General features: G+C 41.4%; 1 protein-coding gene across 2 annotated transcripts; it reads right to left on the reverse strand.

Moving 5' to 3' along the window:
* Window positions 1–6,590: 6,590 nt before the first annotated feature.
* On the reverse strand, window positions 6,591–18,803 carry LOC127353240 (transmembrane and coiled-coil domain protein 3). Of its 2 annotated transcripts, none has more exons than XM_051382330.1 (4): window positions 18,541–18,803; window positions 10,049–11,028; window positions 9,633–9,768; window positions 6,591–8,607 (listed from the first exon to the last, which is right to left on the reverse strand). In XM_051382330.1, the coding sequence occupies exons 1-4, from the start codon at window positions 18,604–18,606 to the stop codon at window positions 8,302–8,304; spliced, it is 1,488 nt and encodes a 495-aa protein (XP_051238290.1). In that variant the 5' UTR covers window positions 18,607–18,803; the 3' UTR covers window positions 6,591–8,301. The 2 variants fall into 2 exon arrangements, with proteins under 2 accessions (XP_051238290.1, XP_051238289.1); XM_051382329.1 differs by lacking the exon at window positions 18,541–18,803 and adding an exon at window positions 12,868–12,996.
* Between the last annotated feature and the right edge of the window lie 921 nt (window positions 18,804–19,724).

Here is a 19,724-nt window from a genome sequence, read left to right on the forward strand (position 1 = left end):
CCCCCTTTCCATTTTCATCACACACTTACAAACATCTATTTATCTCTCTGTCTGTATCTCACCTCTTTCTTTCTCTCTCTCTCTCTCTCTCTCTCTCTCTCTCTCTCTCTCTCTCTCTCTCCCTTCTTTCCAGCCGCTATCACATCTGGCAACTTCTGCGTGGTACATAAGGAGCCATAAATGTGCAGTGTGCCGTGAAACAAACATGTCAGCCTAGAGTAAGAGAGAGAGGAAAGGAGGGCCAGCCTTAACTGTTCGTTGGCCCAGTAGGAGGATATTCCTATCAGAGCACTGTCAAAGAGCAGGAAGTCGTTTGCAGACGTACACACACACACACACACACACACACACACACACACACACACACACACACACACACACACACACACAAACAACATAGCCACACACATATGGAACCTGCTGGCATCTCAAAGAGGAAATGTGCAGAGAAAAAAAAAAGCAGAAGTGCAACGGAAATAGAAAGAAGCAGAGTGTCTGCATGTGCTTGTCTGTAGCTACCTGTGATAAAACAGCAAGTGATTTCTCACAGATGGGCAACAAGTGACGAGGGATAAAAGCTACTAGATTGAAAAGATTGATGCCTGCGTATAAGCACTTCCTTCACTGTGACTGTGAGCTTTTTTTCCTCAGGCAGCTGTAATCCCCAAGACAAGGCCACTGAGCATGGAGGCATCTTTCAACTGGAAATCATCCCACAGCCTCCTTGTCCCACACACAATAACAGCCCCCCCCCCACACACACACACACACACACACACACACACACAGGAAGGGAGAGCTGTGGAGTGGAGAAAGTTGGCCCACAAGGTGTTGATAATGAGCTGACAATGCCTGGCTTCAATCCGACCGTGTCACTCTAGTGTGGCAGGATTCCTGGTCGCAGTGCAGAATGGGCACGGGGGGGGGACGCAAGATACCATCAAACCACGGTCAAACCGTAAAATAATCCTTGCTGTTTGTTTGAAACTGCTTGGTGAACCAGATGGGTGGGATGTTGCTGCCTTGGGACGGCTCACGTGCCAAAGTACACTAAGATGATTGTTAAATGTTGTGCTGTTGGAAGATACACTCTAATTTTTCTCTGCGGCAATCTCCACCCGTATTTTAATACCCTACTAAGCCAAAAAAGCAGTAACTACATATTTTGTTAAAATATATTTAAGACAAAAAAATCGGACTTAACATTTATTTTGCCGTATAAAGTTGTTTAAAACAGCATGTTAATGTGCACTACACAGCTAAAGCAAGAGAACCAAATCTTGCTAAAGCTAGCTATAGAGATAGACACAACCTAGCCTTGACTGAAGCCCCCTAACGGCTGAATAAATTGATGAATATTGGTGAATTATATTGGTGAGTTAGCTTAGCAGAGGAGCAGTAACTGCCTTGTTTGACTCTAGTGGAAATCACAATTTGATGAGTATTGGTTATTTAACATTTTAGTAGCTTTGTTATTCCACATAAAGCACAATTTGGTGTGGTCAAGCTACTTTTAAATATCACTTATTTAAACGTACATTTATTCATTTTATTAATTATTATTACAGGTTACCAATAAAACAATGGTGGGCCTAGACAGAGTAGATTTTGTTTGCTGACACTGATTCTTTCCCCTCGATTATATTCCCTGAAGTCGTTCCAAAGGGTGACATTAATTATCTTTTGTAGTAAAATAGCAGAAAAATACATAATATGAAGGATTTACATCATCTGTCCCAGCAGTCAGTGGAAAACCCTTTATTCTGAACTTTCTCAGCTTTTCTGGAGTTACTGCTGCTGCCTAAGAAAAAAATAAACAATAAAAGGGAAAATCAAACTACAAAAAGTATCTACAAGTGCCACTCAACCCAGGTCTGGTTGCCCTGCAGTATGAGTGTGTCAGAGATGAGCTGTTTGTTCTGTAACAGAGAGCTGTCCCACAGAGTGTGAGGTCATACACGGGGGAATTTATCCACTCATACTGCAGCCTTTGTTTTGTACAAATTCAACAAGTCATACACGAGGCGCCCACGGCTACAGTATAGACCTCAGGAATGTGAGCCTGCAATTGACATGTAACATAAATGGACACACAGACGCAAACACACACCAACAGTTTCTTGAAGTATTTGCAATGCGTATCTGTGTTTTCACAGACAACATACTCCATTCACACAATCTGCAGTGGAATCATGGGTTAAATGGGAGGGTTTAAAAAGGATTTACAGAAAAATGTGCATCATGAATGTGATTATGTGTGGAATTCATGCAGCCTTGGTTCTAGGGAAGGCGGTGTGGGTCCGCCTCTTTTGTTCAGAATGAAATATCTCAACAAATATTAGATTGATTGCTGGGAAATGATGTACAGACGTAATCAGGTTCTCCAGAAGAGGAATCCTTCTGACTTTGGAGATCCTGACACGTCCTTGAGCCCCACTGACTGGTTGATTTTTTGAATGTCTGAAACAACTATTGGATGGAGTGCAAGATATTCAGATATCCATGATGACTCCCTGACTTTTCATCTAGCACCATCCTCAGGTCATATTCTTAATTTGCCTGCAAAACTAATGACATTCCCATCAGTCTCTGTACTTCATGTTTAATGTTAAATAGCAAATGTTAGACAACTTATGTTAGCATTTATTTCAAAGCACTGCCTCACCTAAGTACATCCTCACAGGGCAGCTAGCATAGTTGCAGTCTCTTGTTTATTCATTTTCTTAAAATAAAATCAAAAGGCTCATTATGATCTGCAAGCCCTGGGCAAGTTGATGCTAAGAACGAACAGAAAAAAACAACCAAGATAAAAAACAAATGGACAGACAACATCAAACACTGACATATTATCACCTGCCAGTATTTCCTTTCATTTTAACATCCAGGAGACGCAGGGCTACATTAGGATTTATTGATGTGTACATCAAATATTCATTCTCCTTTTAGCCCCTAAATGATGTGGCTGCTAAATGCTCCTCCGTGTTCACCAGCTCTTCAAACCCTTTGCTGCTGTTTGGTGATGGGCAGCAACTGTAAAGGGGGTTTATCAGCCTTACTGCTGACAACAGGTTGACGACAGCACTGAAAATTGTTGGCCATAAAACGACAACAATGAGCTGAAAGACACTGTAACACCATTATCTCATCCAAAATAGGCAATGCTATAGCTTTAAGAAATACATTTCTGTCACATTTTCACTTCCTTTTTTTTGCGTGTTGTTTACTGGCTCTCCAGGTGAAGTGTTGTCGTATAAAGTCTGCAGTGTGCTTTTAATAGGAATTTAGTGAGGTGACGAATCACATGCACAGAGAACAGGAGGAACAGATGGTCAAAATGGCTCCAAAAGCTCATTTTCGTATCAGGGCCCCATGGTGAGTTATCAAGCCCTGAGTAGAATACAGCTTAAAGGAAAAAAAGACAGAGTCATACAAACCAGTATCAGACACCACACATGGCATGCAGACTTGACATTGATGGAACCAAGCAAAATAAAAATATTCATGTATCATACAGTTTTCTTTAAAAATACACTGAGCAGAGGACACATTTTTGAGGCTAAAAATCTTCCATTTTCTTTTCAAAGGTTACATTGTTTGGTTATCTTATAGAACACATTGATATAAATACTTCTTTTTTATTTTCTTTTGTCTTATGTTGAGGTAATCCAAAAGTAACAGAAAGTAATCAAGTGACGTTACTTTAACACTGTGATACTTGGATTAGGTTACTGACTACATTTTTGTGTAATTTTACAGTAACCCTCCCAATCCTGGTTATTTCTCCAAAAAACAATGTTTTTAAAACACTCAAGTATGTTGTTAAATCCCTAAAATGAGTTCCAATGATCATAATGGTTAACCGCTTGTCCAGTGCTCAGTGGTCAAATGGCACAAGCCCCCAATACAACCATTTGGTTGACATAATATGCTTGCGTATACACCAAAGGCATAAACAGACTGTATAATTACTCTTCAGTGACAGTGTATCATTGTCACTGTGAGCTGGCCATGTAATAGAACCTCAGAGCTATAAAAGACAGTGATTCACCCCACAATCCACTTTACAACACTGGGCTGCCAGCCTTTAACACCAAGCATCACTGTGGCGCACCATCGGTTGCTAAGCAACTAAAGGAAATTGGAGGTGCCTTTGAATTAGGGAATTTTAAGAGGTGATTTATATGAAGACCTTGATGATAAATGCCTCTATAAATCTGGAATTTTCTACCAGCCATTTCTCTTTATTCGTCATTGGACGTTCTAATTCTGGTCACAGACACTGCAGCGTCAGAGCTGCGCACCTTGTGCCTGCTGAGGTAAGAGACTGTGGCTCTTTGTGAGATGCTGGGTAAATTTTTTATGTTATAGTGCAAAAGCAGAGGAAGGGAACATGGCCAGTTTCCATGACACCATAAACAGGAAATGGGAAGGGGCGAGTCCTGCCACAGGAGTCTAAATCAGTGTGGAAGTTGCCAGGGAGGTCAGAACTTTCCCATAATATGAGTTCATGCACGCAAAGTGACTGAAACGCACAAACCCACACTCACACAATTATTAATAAACACTCAAACACACACATACGACTAAAAACAACACAAAATGTAAACCAGCCGTGCTTAAATCTAATTCTATCCACACACTTCCCACTCTCTGTTTTGGCCTCCTGGGAGTGAAAAAAAAATGTGTCCCTCTCACTCCCCCTCAGTCGAGGAGAGCGGGAGCGGAGCTGCAGCGGTCCTTTTGGTGGCCTCCTCCAAGCAGGTCCCATCCCCTACGGTCACCATGCCAACCTGTGTGAGGAGGAGGCTTAGCTGTGGGCCCAAAGAGACTCAATGAGGTCCTGGGATAATTAGCAGCTCATTATGGAGCCCAGTGAATGGGCCAACGAGCTCCAGGAGCCACAAGGGAGAGCGCAATGGAAAACACACAGGATCAGAGCACACATCAAAGGGAAGTGCTCACTTTTTAGAACACATAATACAGAGGAGAGAGACTGGGAAAGAAAATATTGCTCTCCATTCACACCTACAAATATAGCTCATAATCCCCGTTTTTAAGCCTCTCTCTGTGTGTGTGTGTGTGTGTGTGTGTGTGCGTGTGTGTGTGTGTGTGTGTGTGTGTGGGTGGGTGGGTGGATGGCTGTGTGCAAATGTGTGTTAGTTAGGATCTCTGCGTCACACCAATATTTTTTTTTCCCCCAGAGGCCTTAGTTGCTCCACAAATGCATAAAACACTGCTTCTCCTCCTACACACATACATACACACACACACACACACACACACACACACACACACACACACACACACACAGTGCACACAACTCTACTCTTAAACTTAAGCTCCCGTAAAGTAGAGGAACACTGTCAGTGCCAGAGATCCCAGTTAAGCTATCTGTCTATCATCCCCATTCCTGTTCCCATATCTCACCGTGTGTCTGTGCCTCTGCTTTGCATGCAGGCGGGCACTACTCAGTCACGCAGACTAAACCACGCACACCGCTGTGCCAGGTGACCCATATTGCAGTGCGGCTGAGTTTAACTGTGCGTGAGCTTCATTGTGTGTCCCTGTGTCTGGATCTACTGCTCACCTAACAGTGATACGCAGCAGCAATGTTGATGCTGAGGTGTTGTGTGTTATCTGTTATATGAAGGTGATATTTAACATCAGGTTGATGATGTTTCATTATTATTGTGGCTGTGTGATGTTGTTGGAAATGTGCTGCTGCATATTGTATCAGCAGGGCCATTAATCCATCTCTCTCTCATCATCAGCAGCATCCTGGGTATCGTTACACCCTGATGGGAACCACACCAGTTACATATAAGTCTCCAGAAATCATTCCTGTTCACAGCATGAAATATAGTGTGGCCTAGATTTGATGTTGATGGAAATATGAAGGAATATGCTGCTATGGAGCCATGCCATATAGAAATATGTAGAAAAAACTGTGATTTCAATGTGTACTTGTTAGGACAGCAGAGGGCGCTACTCTTCCACGCTACTTGTGATGCTAATGGCACAGAAAAGTGTCGTCTCTATCTTGTGTATTGTTGTGGTTTTAATGTTTGTGAAGTGTATGTGCATTGATTTCGACAGAATGGAAATTTATTATTTAGATATAAAACATACATAAGCTCTGGTTGGTATTATGAGGGCTGTGTAAGATGCTGCAGCCCCTTCAATATGGTTTGTTGATCTCTGCTGTGTCAACAGTGTAACACCTACACCCCCTAGTGGTGGTGGAGGTTAAAGTATTTAGTCAAAAGAGAACAGCAGATATTTGTGGTATTCATGGTAATAGAGTGTAATTGTCTCTAATAAACTGTAGGCTTATTAAGTTTTTCTAAGGGTTTTTTTCTTCTGGTGCAAATGTCTTTTTAAGAAGATAATTACCAAGAAAGTATTATTAATGAGGAGTTGAACGTGAACCTAAATACATTACCTTCAGGAAGTTACAATGAGTAAACAAGCTTGCACCGATGCGAAATGGTGAAGTAATTTTCGCTGACTGTCGTCGACACTGTTAAGACATATCAATACTGGAATATGTAAGAAAAATACAATCACGTGACAAAACCACCAGTCACCAGTTGATTAAAAAGGCTTGTTTAATTTAACAGGAAATTGTCAGACAAAGGCACGTAATGCATGAAAATACAACTGATTGATCACATCATGCACCAGAGATGAAGAGAGAATGTAAACCAGTTTTGTAGTTCTGCAGGTAAAACTTCCTCAAATATGTCAAAACAAGAACAAACACGATACAGTCAGTAGAACAACCGAGAGACGACAACAAACATCAACATAAACATGTTATTATGGCAGACAAACATTAAAAAGTGGTCCGTAGTTTCATGTGAGATCCTCATAGGCAATGTTCATAAGACAAACATGAAATAATACATTAGTCAGTCCAACAAATAGGCTCGTAGTTCATCACATAGAGCCTGCAATGTGCTCCTCTGTCATCATTGGAGCACTGAAGGCTGTTTGTTGCATTTAAAAAAAAAAGGGAATTGCATTTTTCCTTGTAAAAAGGCCTTGTATCACAGTATAACCCATCGCTTCTATATCACATTATTAGTAAAAGACAAACATCAGACCCATAAGACACAAAGAGAGCCAAGTGACTGACTCTGTTTTCGTGTTGTTTGGGTGTATGTGCATGTGTGCTTGCACTGGAGAGCTGGTGCGTGTTGATATTACCATGCTATCAGCACGGTAATGCAGTGGGATTGATTTTTGGCCCTTGAGAGAGGAGACAGCTGGTCTTATCAGAGCCCAGCAGTGGCTTCAGTGGTTATGGATCTCTCATGCCAACATTGATGACATTTCCTCACCCAACCCCACCCCCCACAGCACTCACATCACTGTAAAACATTGACGATCACTCCTAAAAGAAACATATTAAAAACAGTGCTCTTACAAATCAAATATATTGCACTTTAAACATCAGGACCAGTAAACAGAACAACTGTAAGAGATGACTGAGCACACAGGGCAGACAAGGCAATAAGGAATAAAGAGAACAAACACATTAAAAAAGGATGTCTATTGCCTCTGTGCTTTAGTCTGGAGATTCTTCATTTAAAGGAATAGTTCAACATTTGGAGAAATAAACTTAGAATTTTTGCTTTGAGTTAGATTAGAAGATACCACTCTTCTGCCTCTATGCTAAATATGAAGCTACAACCAGTAGCCAGTTAGCTTAGTTTAGCATTAAGACTAAAAACATGAGGAAACAGTCAGCCTGTCTCTGTGCAAAAGTAACAAAATCTGCCCTTTAGCATTTCATAGCTGTGGCCAACAACAAACCAAGCTTGATATTTTGTTTGTGTATGCAGTTTGACACTGAAGCAAAACAAGAAAGAATAATCATTTGCACAAATTGTTCCTCATATGTTGATTATTTCCCCCAAAACTGGGAAAGAGTGAGTCCCATGTTGCTGCATTGTAGTGACGATGCACTTCTCTTCACCCTTCTTAATCCTTGAATTGACTATTTACGGTATGTTTTGAGAGGATTTAATAGCAATCTGAGGAAGTAACAAGATTTTCTGTTATATAAATATTATTTTAAAGGTTAAATGAAAGTTGTTAGTAACACACATTCAAGTTCTAAACAAAAAAAAATAAAAATCACAAAAACTTAATTTCAGTCTGACTTTAAAAAACAGTAACCTCTGTAAATGCATGGCGATCGTGTCTTCTGACGATTGTACAACCAATCCTCTTAGACAGTCAAACTGACAGCGTCCACGTGACTGCAATGTTGATTAAAGTGTGCACTCTTCTCTATCAGGCAGGCACCAGCAACCGGTCTATGGCGTACTGTAAACGGTCCCAGTTCTTCCAGAATATGGTCAAAAAACAAACTCCCAGGAAGGTAGCTACCACATGGTGTCGGCTCCTCATCAGTGGAGCGGCAAACTTGGCGGCGGTGGAGACGCACACCAGGATGACAGTGATGATGGCCAGCATGATGTTGATGCTCTTCCCCAGCAAGACTCGGGCATCACGGCTCTCAAGCTGGACCGTCTGCTGCTGCTGCTGCTGCTGCAGCTCCAGCTTGGACACTCGTGTCTGACACGACTCCAGGGCTTCCTGAGAAAGATGGAGAGAGAGAGAGACACTTTGTCAGTCTGGATGTTTCCCAAGTGGCTAAAAGGGCATTTTGCTGACCTTTTAATCCTCAATTACCCAAATTCCCCCCAAAAGATTAATTACATCTCGGCAGAGAGACACAAGGACAGAGATTTGTATTGTCATAAACGGTGTTGGGCAGTAACTTATTACTAGTAATAATATTACAGTAATTATATTACTTTCCCCAGTAATTATGTAATTAGCGCCATTACTTTGATAAGATAAGATAGACTTTATTGATCCCACACTGGGGAAATTCATTTGTTACAGATGCATAACACAGCAGATAGAAAAAAAAAGAAAATACACATTAAATAACTAAATAAAATAGAAAAAAATAAACAATGAAATAGAATTTGGGTTGTATGTACAAACCATATACAGTATGTTTATACAGATGTGATTTAAAGTTGAATTATAATATTGCACAGGTTACAGAAGGAGGGAATGATTTCACAGGGCTATGAACAGGTCTAAGACTTAAGTGCATGTAAAACTGTAATATTCATGTATATATGTATGTGAGGACTATCCAGGTAGTGCAGATTGGTTTTAACAAACAAAACTGGAAATCATCATAAGTCTGAATTATGTGGAGAAAGGACACAAACAGTAATTTTGTGGGAAAAGTAATATAACCAGTAGTGCAATTAATTACTTTTGGCAGCGAATAATAAGTAATGTTATAATATTACTTTTGAAAAGAGTTATGAGTAATGAGTAATAAATCAAATTTTCTGAGTAACTAGACCAACACTGGTCATAAATGTAAAAAAAAAAAAAAAAAAGGTCATAAAACAGACTTCGATTTTGTTATCTGATGAAGGGAACCAAACATATGAAATTAATACATGCAGCTCTATATGATAATGGACTCATCACCTCTAAAATAATACATATGATACCCCACCCTAACAACACACATGAGCTACAAGGTCTTTCCAAATCAAGAATCATTACAGGATAGATTTCCGATTATATACCTGTATGTCCCTGGCCCTTTCGTGAGCCTGGTAGGTCACCCTCTCCTCGATGCTGGCCAGTTCCTGCTTCAGATTAGCCATCTCATTCTGGTGAAGTTCTGTCAGGTCATTTAATTGGTCTTCCAAACGCTCATACCTGGCAGTCAATGGAGGAGGATGCAGAAATATTAGTTTAAAGTTATTATTTACAGGCAGATTTGAACATACTGTATAGGAAGTGCTTCTGGGGATGTTAATATGATGAATTGCATCTACTATTTAATAAATACTTATCTGTAAGGGTGGGTCTTTACACTTTTAGATGAATAGTAATTATGTCTATTCTCAATCTTAGAACTGACATACAGTAACATTAGACATTAGGCCTCGTGTTGTATTATGTAAGGACAATGAAATACTGAGTCATATACACATACCTGTATCTTTCCTCCTGCAGTGTTCGGCTGATGATCCCATACTCTTTCTTGTACTGAGACTTCAGCTCCTCTATATCCTCTTCCAGCTGGCTCTGGGCCTCTTTGATCTCGCTCACCTCCTCCAGGCTCAAGGCCAGTCTGCTCTCATCGTCTTCCCCGGCCTGCTGACCCTGACCCTGACCCTGACTATGTCCTGTTGACACTCCTGCCCCTGCTGGATTCCCGTTACTGTCTGCTGAAATGGAAGCACTCTCTGAGGAGCACTCGTCATCACTGGGATACTTAGGCTTGCCCACCATCGAGGTGCTGCTACTCAGTCCCTTTCCTGGGCTCTCATTGGGCAGCGGTGGGGAAGGATCCAGAGTGGTCTTGAGGTGGGCGATGTTGTCAGCACTGCCAAACTTGTTCCTGATAAGGTTGGCGAATTCTCTGGGCTTGCTGAAGAAGAAGGGAGGGGAGAGGGAAACACCTGGTCCAATGGTCTTGATCTTGTCCATGGTCGGGTGTCGGCCACTGCCTGTCATATCCCTCAGCAGCTCTCTAGGAGACTCTCTGGGTATGGTGCTGTGTTTGACAGTGGACGGGTGAGGGGATGGGCTGTGCTGGATTTCATTGTCTTTCATCTTTCGATGGTACTGCTCCAGCTTCTTTTGCATCTGTGCAATGTTTTGAGCCGACTTCTGGTTCTTCTTCTCAAACACCTGCTTGATGCGCCCTACTTGCTGCTTGTCCGCACTGTTCATCAGTTTCAGGTACTCAGCTACGTTCTCGTCTCGCGCCGTCTGCTCAATCTTCAGCTGCTCTGTGACTTTCAGTATCTTTTGTTGGAGGCTGTCCAAGCAAGAACGACTACGCTGGACCTCAAAGCCTAGAGCAGGACCAGGACTTCCATCACTCAAGTCCAGATCCAGATTGTTCTCTGAAGAACCCCGACGCATCGACGCAGAGATGCTTAGAGAACTCCCCTCGGTACTCCTGTCCTATAAGAAGGAGAAACAAAGACAAAGATACTGTATTAGACATGGAGCATACCAGGAATTACACTTACAATTACATTACAAATAAGAGCCTAAAGGAAATTGTCATTTGGTTTCATACTGGACCCTATTTTCTAGTTTAAGATAAAGAACAAAGTAATAAAATATTTCCTTGAATGCTTTTTTTGTTGGTTATTCATGCACAGTAATTCTACACAGTGAGTCCTTGCTTCTGCTCTATTCAGCTTTTCTGCTATTGCTACTGTGACACCATCTGGGTGTGTATGTAATGCTCTTATTTGGCACGTCTGTTACATTTTTGAATCCAGAATTTAATCCTGTTTGTTTATAGTAGATATAAGCTATTAATGTGTGTGAAAGAAGTGGAGCGTGCGCATCTAATGTAGGTCAGCGATAATGTCACACAAGGCTGCTAGGCTCAGGAAATCCCTTTTTCAGACAGTGTCCCTATTTTTATAGTAAATTACCATTTTCGTGATAGAGGCTCAACACTGAAGTCTGTTGTGTCAATAGTTTAATGCCAAGAATAGAATTCTCTGCTTTAGATTTGAGGAAGTGAAACAAAAAATATGGTTCAAGTAAGCAAGTTAAGCTAAAACCTGAAGACGTTCAATAAAGAGGAAAACTAAGAAGAATTTAATTAAGCAGCATTTTTAAAGCAGAAGTGTCATTTCAAGTGTAACAGCACCGCAATGTAACGGTGGCCTAACAAGCCACCGGATCTTGCAAGTTGATCACAGTACAACACCAATGATAGGAGGTGTAAGCTGCTAACGCCTAATACAAAGTGTTGTACAACAAGCACTACATGCTGTACAAAGCTGCACTAATCCTTAACAAATGTAACACTGCTAGTTTCAAGCAAATAAACAGATCCCAAGACTTAAGGCTCAATCCTGCTTAGCATTTCCACATCATCACGTCATAGTTACATATTGCAAGCTAAGTACCTTCACAATTGACTAATGCATCTGGAGTTCACCACATACTGACACTCCTTCACACATGACTGTCAGGTGGAACTCAAGAGAGGGTTTATCAACAATAGGGTAATTAAGTATGACTAGTCATACACTGGAGCACACACACTGAGTAACAACATATAGCAGACACTTAGACTAAAACAAAGACACATTCAGCAGACATTAAACCAGTTGGATTTATTTATCCAGTTACACTTGTAAATTCCCATTTGTCACAGTGACCTCACACTAAATTAACTAGTCAAACTTGTTTGTCGAAGGCGACACAGTGAGCAAGAACTTGATGTGCCATCTCTGAAATCTTCCGAACACAAACCATAATGTGCAACACAGAAACTGTTTTAAACTTGTTTTTTTAGCCTTGGTAGCAGCTTGGCTCTAGGGACAGAACAGTCTGTCTGTCCAAGCTGAAATATCTCAGCAGCTATGGGATGGACTGTCATTTTGCAGTGGATTTTAAATTTTGGTTTATGACCAAATGCCAAACTAATGTCATTCACATCAGCCCTAGCTGTATAGAAATGTTAGCATACTAACATGCTAAACTAAGATGTTAAATAATATGACTGCTAAACATCAGCATCTTACCATGTTAGCTTTCGCATTTATCTCAGCACTGCTGTGCATCGAACCTGAATAATTACACTGTGCATACAAAATATATACTTATTTATGTACAGTGTGTAACCAGAGAATGCCATGCTGCTTTCTACAAGCATGCCTGGGGTATTTCAGCCTCTGTCCTCATCCCAATCTCTCCCCCTCTCTGGCATCTGTCCTTCTTGAAACACAGGACTCTTTGTTTGCAGAGAAAAAAGCACACTTTGTCGTGTCCTACCTCTGCTCTGTCCAGGACTCTGATGAGCGAGCTGCTGCATATGGATTCACTGGCCTGACGTATAGCCTGAGGAGCTCTGTGCCCAATCACAACCCTGCTCCTTTCAGAGTGCATGCAATATCTCTTGTCATAACAATCAGGCTCACACATACGCTGCCCTATTGTTAAACCTGTTTGTCATACAAAAGAAGTAGGAGCCTAATATCCTTCTTCTTCAATAGGAAGTGTAGAGCAGGATTGTGTGTAGGTTGCTCGTGTTACACAGTCTTTTTGGTTTTCAAATGCTAAACACAAAGAGCTGCCTGTTTGACCAGACAGCTTAGACTGCATGCTATTTCTGCAGGACTGAAAGTAAGCTAGCTCCTCAGGCACTCTCCCACCACAAGCCTTAACTCTGAAATGTTACGCAACATTCTCTTCTGTAGCATCAGGGGCCAAACAGAAAGCACAGAAGTGTATTGCTTCGAGGTACTGTGATATCATAGATGCAGGATGAGTGTAAAACACATCAAATTGTGACCTGGCAGCTGTTGAAGGATCAGTGCTGAGGCCTGCGGCAAAAAAGTAGACCTTGACAGGAGTGGGCATGTTTGGGAAGAGTATCGATACAACTTCCATATTCACCCTAGTGTATCTGAGCAGTGAATGTCAAGACAAAATTGTGTTACACAGCTGGAATGAGGGGAGTAAGCTTGTTCTTATGAAAACAAGATGGATTTTGGCAGGCCTGATTCATGAGAGCAGCTCAAATATCTCAAATAATGCAACCCAGATGTTTTACACACACTAGCACCCAAAAACGGGGACGACATCTGACTGTTTCCTGATAAGACATTCAGCAAATATTGTATCATTTCAATTTAATAAGCCGATTTCCACTGCCACAACCGCTGCTGCTCGAGAAATCTACCCACGCTGACTAACTGCTGGAGCAATCGGAGGGTCTCTCTGGTTGAGTGACTTTGCGAAATGAATTAGCCTCACGCTGATCAAAATGTCCTCCCAAATCTGCTGAGGAGCTGCCCTACTTTTCACTCCATTTCTCCCAAACACTTATGCATGCGTTCTCCAGGGGTTGTTGAGGTGGGAGGGTGAAACAGTGCGAGCATTGAAGATCTTAGGGGATGGCTGGAGACGACGGGGAGGGCTGAGGGGGGTGAAAGCCCAGTAACTACAAGAAAAGCTGCTACAACACGGCAGATTGCTGCGGTACAGTCTGACAGTTAGGCAGACTGTCCTCAATTGAGAGGTCACAGATTCAACAGAGGGTAGAGTTTGATGAGATGGGCTTCCCATATACAACCAGGGGCTATGCATGACAATGAACTACTTGCGCTCGCTGACTGTGATACTTTGGGATTCAAAAGCTGGACCATGTGAGGGCCCATCTGTCTGATCATATGCTGATTTGGTGTATTACTATAAATGAGAGAAAATGTTGTCTTATAAGTTAACAAGCCCACCATACGCCCACTGCTGTTTGACTCACCCATTGATATTAGTGTGTCAGTAGAGCAGAAGAAGAGAGGCAGACAAGAAAGTGGGAGGCAAAACAGAGACAGAGCCACAGAACCCGAAACAGGGGATAATGGGACAGGAATAGAACAAAGGGAGGATCCTCCCAAACACAGCACAGCAGCACACATCAACCCAATCCTCATCAACTGCACCAACAGGATCTACAGGAGGCCTTTGTGCCCCCAGGGTGTCTCCCTTACACCTCAGCCCTGTATTAGCCCCCTGTTCCCCACGCTGTCCTACATAACACACACAGCGTCTGTCCAACACTATGACCCATTTAATATGTTCTGACCTCCCCAGACAGCATAACATAAAGATCCAATTGCATTAGCCTCAATCTTAACCCAACAAGGGAGAGCTGTGTGCTGAGAAATCTGCCCTAATCTTTTACTACATTTTGGGGGGGTAAAGTTGGGGGCGTCGATAGAAACTGCAGATGCTGCTTATCTTCGCAGTGTGCTGTCTCTTGGATCAATGATCGAGTTAGTGATTCAGTTTTTCATGCAAAAAAACAGACCTTACGCTCATCTGCCCAACGCAGCACCAGAGGAATGAGCAATTCAGCATTTAAGTCCCGAACTGGAGTGAAGTGAAAGCACACAAGTAATTCAGAACCAGGTGTGTGTGCAGTGGGTGTGCACTACTGAGCAGTATTAGTGAAATAAATATTTGTTCAGATTAGCAGAATATAGAATAACTGAGCCGGTTTCTTGCCTAAGTCTTTGTCCCTCCCTCTTAGGGGGGGACATTATTAAAACCACAGACATTTTCTTATGCGACACAGGAAGGCATAGTCCCCGTTAGGAGGAAGTAATGTTTGTAAGAACTCACAACCACAGCTGTAATCTGGTGAAACCATCAGTTCACAATGTGGGGTCAGGTCAGGCATGCAAACTGACACATGCAAATACAGGCACAGGTGTTTGCAGTGATCTGAAGTAAAATGGATCAAATTAAGCTATGGTGTGCAGTACATAGGGTAGCATTTATTTAGAGTTCTCGCTGTCATTGCCCCTGTGCACCCCAAATAAACACACAAACACACACACACACGGGGCAATAGAACTGGCACACTCATTGAGATGGAACAAAACCGTCCCTTCAGCAAAGAAAAGAACCACAGAGGGGAAGAAGCCTGTGGTGCTTATTGGTATTCCCTCCAGCTGATCCTCATGGATACAGACACTCTCCCACTCAGAGCTCACACAGGGAAACGGGAAGAAAACCAGAGAGGGGGAGAGTGAGAGCGACAGGGAGCACATCTTTGATTGTAGTCAGAAAGCTGACCCAATGTCTCCTCCTCCTCCTCCCCTTCCTCTCATCTGCATCCCACAGCTGCCTATGTGGCCACACTTTGATTGCGAAACCTTTCTTTAAAAAGCCAAACAGTGCGCAGAGTCATCAGAATAAAAGAGGGGAAAAAAACTAGCAACAGAGTTTGAAGTCTTGAGTTTCCTGAATGACTAAACCCCAGGAGGTCAGTGGAATGAATTGCTTAAGACGTACTCGCTTTTATCTCATAGACAAGCCGGTCCAGGACTAAATCAATAGCCCATTAACACTCCCAGAGCCTGCCCTCGCCCCGTGGACTGGGAGAGTATTGAATGGGATTCAATTAAGATTAATATGCAGCTACATTCAATGTACTGATTCAAAGTGAGAAAGTGAATAGAGCCAATGACGTGGCAGGGTGGTGAAGAGTCAAGCATCTCTTTAGGTATGACAAAAACAACAGACCTAGAAAAGAGAAGGCGGGAGAACAACAGGATAATGGCTGCCATTTATTGATTCACACAATACAGAACATATAAAATGGTTGCTAATTATATCGATTGGCTCATATGTTTGGCTTTTGTCTGGACACACGAATGACGAACGGCACGCAAATCTCCAAAGAACGTATAACCAGAGAGGGTTAAACACGGTTTCTGGAAACGAGCCACTGAAACTGAGGTGTTGCGTCATCTTTGGCCTCTAACCCACTATATCTGCTGCACAATGGCTTTTTGAGGAACAAAACTGGAATGTCATTTGCGTCCAACAAAAGGAGGAAAGGCATAATTACACAGTCCAGTGGTATTAAACCAGCCAAATAGTCAGATATTTTGTTCCATTATATTGTGTTGGTGGTGGCGCGGCTACCATCTAATTGCTCGAGAAGGTGGCTCAAATTATTTGTGCATGATTCTTTCAAGCTCTACTCCAGGGGAAAAAAAGTTATTGATTTCATTAATTTATAAGAGCTAGTGCTACATTTGAATCTGAAGTATCTGCAGTTGCTCACAGGGCAGCTTTAATAAGAGCTAAACAGGCCGAAGAACAGCCTCCTTTGAAGACTACAGGTGATAAAGAGTGGCAGGCCTGAAGACTCGTACACATACAGGGAAGCGAAATAACCTGCCGTGCGATACCTTACATGTCTTTCTAGTCACACGAGACTCTCGCTCGACAAAGCATACCTCTCCTGTGTGTCACTGTGTCCCCAAAAGCACCTGTCTTTAAATATCACATACTCAGGTTGATTGGGCACAACCTTTCGGGGATTTTAGGGCAACGTCACACATAAACATTAGCAAATGGTCGGATGGTTTTTACCCAGAAGCTGAAGCTTTTTCAGGGTGTGTACTTTCTTTCCCGAGTCGATGGTTTAAGGATAGGGGGAGTCGTATGTTGCAGATTGTAAAGCTCTTTCAGGCAAATTTGTTATTTGGGCTATAATAAAACTGACTTGACTAGGTCAATACTACATTTCTGTGTGGAGGAAACTATGTAAATAGGAAATAGTCTGACAGTTATCAGGACATTTTTCTGTGAGATATGAATCCCCTCTTAGCATCATTTTAACACTTTACTCATTACAGCTTTTGTATTCAATTAGTATACTACATTAAGTGTATGATACTTTAAGAATCTGTGTAGTGGTAAATAAAAAAAGAAGTAATCACTATGGGAACTGACCACAAAGGGAAAAAAAGTTATGTTTTATTTAATTAATTTCATTGTATTATGCTTTCTACATATGTATATCCTAAATATCAGCACAAGTAAAAGGCTGATATGAGTTGTGGACCCACTACCACATGTTAAACTCAAATAACATGTGATTAATGTTTATTCTTGAAAAGGTCTTCACCGGGTCACAGAGTGACCACAAAAACAGAACAACACCTGTACAATGGAATTTAATATACAGCTCTACAATCATGAGACTTTCAGTTTATTTTTAGACTATTACTTCAGTTGTTTTTGTATTACTCTTTACTTTATGGTGGGCTGTATGTACCTGTGTTGCTGTTGTATTGGTAAAATAAAATTAAAAAAGTAAAATTCTTATTTGGTTGAAGGAGGGCAAATATTAGAATCCAATACAACATCAGCACAAACTGAAGCATAAAGATATTACCATAGGCAGGATCAATAAAATGTTTCAATAGAAAGGAAAATAAGTGAATTGTACAGGATTACAGTGTATGGGGATTTCTATGTTTCTTCAATCTGTGTGGAAATCTATATGAAGGTGGCACAACAACCAAAAGACAAAAACAAGTGTGAATTTTGATAAAAGGAAACATCTGGATGACTCATTGATTAGTCAGGTGACAGATAATGAATCAGCACCGGACACAATTTTTGATAATGATTATTATTATTTGATTCATTTTTTTTAAAGCCCAAATCAACTTAGATTTTTCACCATTCTCCGACCTTTATAGACCAAAAACACCAACACATCTCATAATCTTTCATCAGATTAACATACATGGACAATAATATTAGTTTCTATGTAAGGCAGCACAATAAGGTTCAATGTCCCGTTTGGATCTCGTCAAATATGAAGACAAACCCAGTATTACCCCGGGTAGGATTTTATATTTGGCACACAAGACTCAGTTTTTACACACATTCAAGACATCTTCACAACACTGACACCATCTCCACACACACACAAAGATACACAGACACAGTCTTATTGAGCCTGAATGTATCACAGGGGGTTAGAAGCCCTTTGTTTGGTAGAAAATGTGCAGCTCTAACACGGTGCAGCTGTTGGTTTCACATGACGTGGAGATCAACAGACAACAATGTGTCGCTGGTACAGTGCGGCCGTCTGTCACACAACGATGATGTAAAACACCCTGACAGGATACTCACCATCCGGCTGCCGAGGTATTTCTCTACTTCGGATAAACTTCGCACGGACACGTTGGCGCTGGGCATAGTAATCCCGTGTTTGTGCTGGTGGTTTTCTTCAGTTCAGGACCGGGACTACTTTACAACTCAAACCCTAATCTCGTATCCATGTTTAACCCCCGTTTTATCCCCCTCTCTCTCTTTCTCTCTCTCTCTCACTCACTCACACACACACACACACTGACACACACTCACACACACACACACTGGCTGCTCTCTTCAACGTACAAAAATGTGTGAAGCCCAAACTCCGCCTCTTTCTGTCTGCAGGACTCTCCGGCTGAGAGAGGAGGGGTTAACTCTTTCAACACAGGGCAACAACATCAGTTAGTCTGCGATCAACAGGAATTTATTGAGTGATTATACATCGCCACAATATGCCCATAATGGGTTTAAAGTCTGGTTTTATGGTGTCTGAAATATTGTGCTTTAAACCACATTTAAATTCCATCCAAGCAACAATGCAAAGTATGTTGCAACACCATATAAAATGCAGGATTTCAAACATTTTTCATCATATTGTTAACTGACCAGAGGTGGAGGAAGTACTCTTGAGTTCTCAGTTTTATGGTAGGCTGTATGTAGCTGTGCTGCTGTTGTATTGGAAGTAAAATGATTCTATCTTATTTGGTTGGAGGAGAGCAAATATTAGAAACACCTACAATCCAATACAACATCAGCACAACCTACAGCTTAAATATATTACCATATGCATGATCATTCAAATCATCATCTGGTTTTATAGTGCTTCAAACCACATTTAAATTCCATCAAAGCAACAATTCAAAGTTTGTTGCAATACCATATAAAATGCAGGATTGATGTATATTAGATATTGTTTACTTACCAGAGGTGGAAGAAGTACTCTGATCTTTTACTTAAGTCAAAATAATAATGCAAAAGTTCTCACTTATCTGAAAAATGTAAGTAAACGTGCTATTACTGGTATTACTAACATGTAGCTGATCAAGTGTTTTATACACTGTTGGGCAGTTAATGTGTGATATTTTAGTTGTTGATTACATGTTAAATCTAGAAATTAGTTCCTAGCCATCAAATAAGTGTAGTGGAGTAAAAAGTACAATATGTTTGAAATGTGGAGGACTCAAAATATACAGTGGCATAAGGTGGAAATACCCAGGTAC

This window comes from Dicentrarchus labrax, unplaced genomic scaffold (genome assembly GCF_905237075.1).
Source record: "Dicentrarchus labrax unplaced genomic scaffold, dlabrax2021, whole genome shotgun sequence".
In the NCBI taxonomy this organism is placed as follows: domain Eukaryota; kingdom Metazoa; phylum Chordata; class Actinopteri; family Moronidae; genus Dicentrarchus; species Dicentrarchus labrax.

What these genes read in the sequence shown, in the direction of transcription:
- LOC127353240 (XM_051382329.1), bottom strand. Translation starts at nt 12,981, where the DNA reads ATGCACTCTGAAAGGAGCAGGGTTGTGATTGGGCACAGAGCTCCTCAG. An exon ending in CTGCAGGAGGAAAGATACAG is followed by an intron (nt 9,769 to 10,048) that starts GTATGTGTATAT and finishes ATTGACTGCCAG; the next exon opens with GTATGAGCGTTTGGAAGACC. An exon ending in AAAGGGCCAGGGACATACAG is followed by an intron (nt 8,608 to 9,632) that starts GTATATAATCGG and finishes CATCTTTCTCAG; the next exon opens with GAAGCCCTGGAGTCGTGTCA.